This window comes from Terrapene carolina, unplaced genomic scaffold (assembly GCF_002925995.2).
Source record: "Terrapene carolina triunguis isolate 2854851 unplaced genomic scaffold, T_m_triunguis-2.0 Scaffold29010, whole genome shotgun sequence".
NCBI classification, from domain to species: domain Eukaryota; kingdom Metazoa; phylum Chordata; order Testudines; family Emydidae; genus Terrapene; species Terrapene triunguis.
In genome coordinates, this window is record NW_020693361.1 from 2,094 (window position 1) to 10,165 (window position 8,072).

The window sequence follows — 8,072 nt, forward strand, 5'->3', positions numbered from 1 at the left end:
GGCCTTGCTCAGGGGCAGCCCGACCCCGCTCACCTCGCTGTAAATGTTCTTCTGGAAGTCGAGTTCTTCCTTCAGCGTCTGCAGACGGTTCTCGGCGTCCACCCGACGCAGCATCTCGTCCTGCAGCTGCTTCTTCACCTCGCCCAGGGCGGCTTCCAGCTGGGGAGGGGAGAGGGGAAAGTGAGCGCAGCTAGACGGAGATTCGCAGCCCCAGCAGGCGGGTCTCAAGCATGGTCCCTAGCCAGGTGGCTGCTGAGCCTGGGGACTGCAGGCCGGCAAATCTGGAGACTTTCCGCAAATTGTGATGGCTCAATTTGCATATTCTACATATTCACTGCCTCATTTGAATAAACCACATCAGAGCTAAACCCATCAATTCTCCCCTCCCCCCAGTACAGAAATCATGCCTTTCAAATCTACTCCTCCCCTCCCCTCTGCCCCCCACCTCCCGCAGGTCAGGGGCTCTCCCTGTCACAAGACTGTGACAGCTGCTCAGGGGCCCAGGAAAGGACCCTTCAAATCGGGGGTCTCCAGGCCAATTTGGGCAAATTGACAAGGCTGGGCCGGGCATTTCCTACTTTGCCCAGGGCAGCAAAAGGGACCATGGCCGGCAATCGGCACAACTAGTCCATGGGCCAGCTGGATTTGTCCCCCGCTGCAACAGGAGCCAGCCAAGGCTCCAGCCTCGCCGCTCCCATCAGCGTTTGACAGGCATGATCAGCGACGCGATCCCAGAGCTTCCAAGTCAGTGATAGGAGCGTGACTAGAACTGGAGCCTTTCCGACTCCCCCAGACACCAACCAAACCCTGGGACTGCGTCTCTCCCAGGGGATACTTAGAGAGAGTAGCTCACAGCTGCCTGCCCGCCATCCCACCTGGTGTTGGCTCCCTAGCTCATTGGAGCCATTCACTCCCCGGAGCTGCAGGGTCCCATCCGCTTTGGACCACAAGGGGTTTCTCAGAAAGCTTGGCAGGATGCGTACGGGGAATGCCATGATCTCTGGCGCTGCAGAGGGGACCACAGGGGGCCCTGGGGCAGCAGGGGACAGGAGTCAGGACCTGCCGCTCACCTTGTCCACTTGCACCCTCAGCTCCTGAACTTGACTCTCCAGGTTCCTCTTCTCCCCCAGGGCGGTGGTGAGCGCGGCCTCTTTGGAGTTGAGCTGGGTCTCCCTGGAGTCGAGGCGAGCCTGAGCGGCCTGCAGGTCCCTTTCCTTCTTGGCATTCCTGGAACACAGCCAGCAAACAGCTCTGTGGACATGTTCGGGGAATCGCCTGCCCCATGCAATGAGGACCCAATGCTGGAGAGGGGCCCAGAGCACTACCCCCAGGTCCAAACACCCCTCCACCCCCAGGGGAGAGCTCAGAACCTGATCCCAAGGGTCCTGGGGAATTTCACAACGGTGGAAGATGCTAGATTGACAACGCTGGTCCTCGGAGACCCATGTAGCCACAGAACAGGTCCAGATTGCCCCATTCCTGCTCTGTTTCTCCTGGATCATGCAGCTACCATGCCCCCGACTTGGGATCTGCACAGACTTGGGATCTGCACAGACAGGACGGGGTTTGCACCAGTGCAGTTGGTGATGCTTCAAAACCAGTGGAAATGACACGGGAGGCAGCCCCATTTCACACTGATGCAGCACATCCACCCCGCACCGCTTGGCATAGTTACCCTGCTACAAATATCCCCTCTATACACATGGCCTGAGTCTCTTTGATGTCCCAGTGCTCCCAGCTTCCCATTACACACACGGCTGCGCGATCAGTAACAAAAATAGCTTGTAGCATCCTATGTTACAGGCAATTTTACTGGTCCAGCCCTGCTGGTGTTTATTGGCTGGTGATTCAGAGCGGCGTGTGGGTGTTTAAAAATTAAACACAGGCTGATGTATGAATTGGCAAGTGGCTTCCCGGGGAATCAAAGTAATGGTCCCTTTTACAGCACATCTGACGGAACATACACACGTGTGCACACGCACACACCCTGCTAACAGCCTCCATCTCAGAATGCTTGAGCTGCGCAAAGCAAGTACAGAATCGTTAGTATTTATTATCTTTATTTGTGACCGGACCCTTGGGGTACAACCTTGAACTGTGGGACCACTGTGCCCCTTTAACTCTCCAGCCTGGGCTGTCTCACGATGCTTTGCGAGACAAGCAGCAAACCCCTCCAGGTGCCGTGATTAACTCAGTCAACGATGTGCAGGGACACACTCAGCTAAATTGCACGAATACTCTCTAAGCCACTCATGAACTGCACAGAGGGAGACCCCAGCAATTCCCCCCAGCCTTGCACTCCCAGAAATGTACGATCTTCCACTGCCTGTGACCATCTCTTGAACAATGCACGTTCATTAATTACTTCACCACGTTGTCAAAGGCTAGTGGACATGCCCCAGCCTTTGTAATCTGAGCAAGATTCCCCAGGCATTTCAGGTAAAGATAAAACATGAAAATAAATGTATTAACTACAGAAAGATAGATTTTAAGTGATTATAAGTGGTGGGCATAAAGGTCAGAGATGGTTACATAAGAAATAAAAGTAAACATGCATTCAAAAAACCCTAAATTTTATCAGACTCAGTAATATTTTAATCAAACAGCTTTTCTCACCCCACTGGATGTTGCAGGCAGGTTACAGTTCTTAATACACAGACTGAATTCCCTTCTCAGCCTGGGACCAATCTCCCCAGTTCAAAGTATTTGTCTTCTCTGTGTAATAAGGTGGATTGGCCTCCCACTGAGCCAAAGGGGGAGGAACCAGTCTCTGATCCCTCGTGGGTGGAGCCAGGCCAGGCTCACCCCTCCCACCGGAAGTGAAGAGGTGGGACAGGAAGTATAAAAGGCAGAGCCGCTAACTCAGTTGAGTCTGAGCCAGGGAAGGAGTGGATGTCTCCAGGCTGCTGCAGATTCCTGGAGCTGAACCGGCACTGCCCCACACCCGGCCACGGAGGAGACTAAGGCTATGTCTACACTGCACTTTTGTCCATAAAACTTTTGTCGGTCAGGGGTGTGAAAAAAAACCACCCTTGACCGACAAAAGTGTTACCAACAAAAAGTACCGGTGGGGACACTCTCCCACCGACAAAGCTATCACCACTCACTGGGGGTGCTTTTATTTTGCCAGCAGGAGTGTTCTCTCCACTGTCACCACCTGCTCTCCAAGCACAAAGCAAGGTAGGAGCGGAGCTTTCAAGATAAATGGCCCGAGTCACTGATTGTCGCTTTTAATAACTAGGCTCAGAACAGGAATGTGGTCATTTGGGAATCCCCTCGGGGAAGGAAGTTTTTTCCAAGAGGGTCTGTTTGTGTCAGAGAATGGCAGCAAAAACATCCAGTTTGCGAGAACGCACATTCCATTCCAGTAAGCAACAGATCCTACAGATTACATACAGGGATCACTGCAATGCAGCCACCTCTGGAGTGGAGCAGGGCAGCTGTGTAACAGCCACACAGCAGCACAACTAAGGGCTGGCTGCAGGCTGGGCATTATTGTAATGGATGGCTTAAGAAAAAGTTAGAGGAGATTGTTTTAAAGTTTAAGGCTGCAAAGCCTTTAGAAAACATGGCTCCTGTTTAGGAGCAAAATCTCCTCCTCCCCATATCCTTCAAAATCCTCCCACCATCACAGCATGCTCTCGGCCAGGGGAGAACAGACACAGACATTCAGCACACGGAAACCTGCATTCCAAATCCATCTCCAAATAGCAACAAGTTCCTAGGATCTAAATGCAGAACTAGCAACTGTTCTAATGCAGAGATGACCATGGAGTTATCTAGAGATGGATCCATGGTTGGGGAGAGATACAGGAAGCGAAATATAAAATCCGGGGCAGCTTTTAAAGACATCTGTGAAATGTTCCTCCTGCTTTCTGGGCTGATGGATTATTTATGGCATGTTCTAGGTAGGTTAATTTCAGACTGTCCCTTTTGGGGGGCTTTTAGACAATAAATCCCCTCACCTCTAAACCTGCTGCCTCAAGAACATCCCAGCCAGGATGGAGATTTTTCCCTTCCTTCTACTCTGGCTTGTTTTTCTTTCCCTCCACATCCCTCACCGTTTGCCAAACACATGACAACCCGCTATTCGCCTTGGCCTGCGGCCTCGGGATATTTGTGGCTTCTTTCCCAAGGCTGCCAGCCCTGACTGCTCCCACTCCAGCTTCGAGGGGCGGCCCCAACCTTTGAGAGGGTGGGAGGAAATTCTCCCACTACCAGTTGCCCCATTGCCTAGCATGACTGTGATTTCGTGACCCCTGCACATGCCCTGCCCCGGTGCTCACTGTGCCTTCAGCTCCTTGAATTCCTCCCGCACTTTGCTCAGCTCCAGCTGAAGTTGTGCTCTCTCTTTGGCCACAGAATCCAAGGTCTTGCGGGCATCCGCCAGCTCCGATTCGTAGGTCGCTTTGATGCTCGACAATTCACGGCTTGACGCCTCGTCAGGGGTGGGGATGCGCAGCCGGTGACCGGCATTCTCCGACTCCAGCGAGCGCACCCAGCCAATGTAGACGGCCAGCCGGTCGTTGAGCTTCTGCAGGTTCTCCTTCTCCTGCAGGCGGGTCATGCGGGATTGGTAACCCGCTCTATACCATGCGTCCCTCTTCTGACCTGGGGTGTCCATAGCCGTCGACAGCCTGGGAGAGATGCAAGCAGGGGTCAGTGACTCAGATCCTCAGAGCTCCCTTCCTCACCTCTGCGTCTGCCTCGCTGGTACTGACAGCCTGAGTCACTCACCTGGATCTCGGCTCAAACAGGTGTGGAGAGTGGGAGGGGCTGTGCAAAAGAGAGCCAACCCCTCTGCTTTGATTAGTTAAAGGAGCAGAGGCTCCTGGAAGAACAGGCTCTGTTTAAACTAAGGGTTTGTCCTCATGGGAAGATTATAGCCGGATAAACTAAAGTGTGAATTTAAATACATATAATGATGGTGGTATAATCCCCATGTGGATATTCTGGAAGGAGAGCGCCTTTTTCAGTGTAACTTATGTTGCTTTGGAAGAGGTTTAAACTGAAGTGCAAAGTGCCACTCTTGTTCCAGAACAATAAGAATAAATAACGACCCCTAGCACTTTCCATCAGTAGTTCTCAAAGCACTTTACAAAAGAGATCAGTCTAGTTATACCCATTTTACACAGGGGGCTACTCATGCAGAAGGAGGGAAGCGACTTGGCCAGGGCCGTGGCAAAGCCAGAAATAGAACCCAGGTCTCCAGGCCAATGATCTAGCCACTAGATCACACTGCCTTTGGAATGAGAGGGCCCATATCAGGAGTTAGGGCTTATCTACACAGGGAAATTGACCAGAATAGACCCCCCACATTGACACTTTTATTCCAGAATAAGGCCTTACCAAGAATGAGTCTATGGGATTCTCGCCCTACTACCTAATGTTTGGTAGGGAAGCGCCTCTGCCTGTGGACATGTGCTTTGGAGAATCTACAGATGGCCCCAGTCAAGCGTCCTACTTGTAGTACGTAAGTAACATGGCTTAAAGAACAACTGAGTGCTGCCTACAAGCGAGCAATGAATGCTGCAGAGACAAGGAACCCCAGTAACAAGTAACTGAACAGGATTTGGTACCTGATGACCGTGTACTCATCTGAAATCCCGAGTTGAGTGACCATTGGAAGTCTGACCCGTAAGTCACGGTCCAGACGCTACCAGACATTCCAGTGTACCGCTTGAAGTGAGAGAATGGACTGAGAGACAGAATCAACTGCTGCCAATGGGACAGTTAGTTAATTTTCCTGACATACCCACAGCGAAAACGCCTGTGACTCACTCCGCGACTAGAAATCAGGAACCCCAGTCGACTGAAGGAAGTATTCTCGTTCCTATAGAAGAAGAGTCCGCTTCTGCCTCAGATGACAAGACAGAGCGTTTTTTATCCATCTCTGAGGCTTTTTGACACCATTGTATTTGACAGGCTTCTTCTGCTACTGCTGCTGCTGAGAAAGTAGTCAGAGCACCCAGTTCTGGATCTCAGCCCCGACAGCAAGGCTCAGAACGTGAGGGTGCAGAAGCTGACGCTGCTCTACAAGTCACCCAACCGCCTGAGTTTAACCATGAAGTTGTGACGGCTACGGCGGACGCAGAAGAAAGATCTCCAGAGTAAGCAAGACCTAAGAGACTGATAAAACCTGTGTCCTGACTCCCCTGGTGTGCCTGGTGACTTTCCGTTGAGTGTGGTGCAAAGGTTCAGATCACCTCTGACTGATTTCGCTCAGGTAGTGCCTCATGTGTCCTCTGCAGAGGTTCAAAATATAGCAGGTGTCAGATAAATGTTAGGATATTACAGTTAAATAGGAATTCTGTGTAGGCAGGTAGCACTGGTTCGCTAAGTGACTATAGACTTTGCAATTCTGGACATTGGATACTTTTGATTTTTCAACGGTTAAAACCTTGGTCTTGATGGGTGCATCAGGATTCCAGGAGGGGGAGGATGTAGCCTCCCCACACACCTTAGCAAGGAGGCTGTACCCCAAGAGAAGAGACATCTTTGGGGCCCCAGTGGGGTCCACAACCAAGTGGTTGTAGCTCCATTAACTTCAACAGTGTTTCACTGAAATTCAGTGACACAACGTCGATTTACAACAGCTGAGCGTCTGGCTCGGGCTGGGCATTTTATGGGTGCACGTGGTAGAAATATATTACAATCAACAAACAGCACATATCTAAAAATCATCCCTTAACATTGAACTCTGGAGCCTAGGTTGGGATTACAAGTGTTTATAGATAACTTTTTGCATGTTGGCAGAATTATTTTGATTCAACATCTTCTCAAGAGAAACAAAGGAATAAAAGTCTTATCAATGCTCATTTTGAAACTGATAAAATAAAACTTTCATTTTATTTAATAACTAGGTGTGACACCCCCAATGATTCTAAACAGCTGATCGCTTTGTCTTCTGTTCTACAGCTGGATTCTGCTCCCAGTCAAGTCAATGGGAACAAAGGTCATTCACTTTAAAGAGACAAGATGGGTGAGGAAATATCCTTTATTGGACCGACTTCTGATGGTGAAAGAGACACATTTTTAAAATTAAGACCTTTGCTTAAATTCTTTGTGGGCCTGGGGCCTGATCCATCTGTCCAAGATACCACAGCACAGCTGGCACCAAATATTTTCTCTTGCTGCCTTCTACTGTCCTTCACTCCCCTCTCCATTTTGAGTTCAGTTACTATTAAATTAACACTTCCCTATAGATTGGAGGAGGCTAAGGATTACAGGCCTGTTGGAATATTCTGAGGAAGAGAGGCTAGAGACATGGTAGATCAAGTTGGGGGGGGGGGGGATTTCAGGTGTATGAGTGTCATAACTATAAAGGGAGGGGTAACAGCCCTCCTGTGTACAATACTATAAAATCCCTCCTGGCCAGAGACTCCAAAATCCTTTTACCTGGGGTTAAGAAGCTCAGGTAACCTGGCTGACACCTGACCCAAAGGACCAATAAGGGGACAAGATACTTTCAAATCTTGGTGGGGTCGGGGGGGAGGCTTTTGTTTGTGCTCTTTGTTTTGGGGGTTGTTCGCTCTTGGGACTGAGAGGGACCAGACATCAATCCAGGTTCTCCACATCTTTCTAAACAAGTCTCTCATATTTCAAACTTGTAAGTAAACAGCCAGGCAAGGTGTGTTACTTTTATCTTTGTTTTCTCACCTTGTAAATGTACCTTTTACTGAGGTGTTTACCTCTGTTTGCTGTAACTTTGAACCTAAGGCTAGAGGGGGGTCCTCTGGGCTCTTTAAGTTTGATTACCCTGTAAAGTTATTTTCCATCCTGATTTTACAGAGATGATTTTTACCTTTTTCTTTAATTAAAAGCCTTCTTTTTAAGAACCTGATTGATTTTCCCTGTTTTTTTAGATCCAAGGGGGTTGGATCTTGATCCACCAGGAGTTGGTGGGAGTAAGGAGGGGGGATGGTTAATTTCTCCTTGTTTTAAGATCCAAGGGGTTTGGATCTGTATTCACCAGGGAATTGGTGAAGAGTCTCTCAAGGCTACCCAGGGAAGGGAATTAGCACATTGGGAGTGGTGGCAGCGGACCAGATCTAAGCTGGTAGTTAAGCTTA

The 8,072-nt window shown here is 49.8% G+C and overlaps 1 protein-coding gene across 1 annotated transcript in view; it reads right to left on the reverse strand.

Annotated features, from left to right (window-relative positions):
• The window catches only part of LOC112122915 (prelamin-A/C-like), a gene marked incomplete at its 3' end in the record, with an annotated part of 5,020 nt that extends 396 nt beyond the window's left edge, over nucleotides 1-4,624 (reverse strand). Inside the window, exons 1-3 of the mRNA XM_029914050.1 lie at nucleotides 4,287-4,624; nucleotides 1,071-1,227; nucleotides 34-159 (exon numbers count right to left, since the gene is read on the reverse strand). Coding sequence (XP_029769910.1) covers nucleotides 34-159; nucleotides 1,071-1,227; nucleotides 4,287-4,624 — 621 coding nt within the window. The remainder of the gene's footprint in view (nucleotides 1-33; nucleotides 160-1,070; nucleotides 1,228-4,286) is intronic.
• Between the last annotated feature and the right edge of the window lie 3,448 nt (nucleotides 4,625-8,072).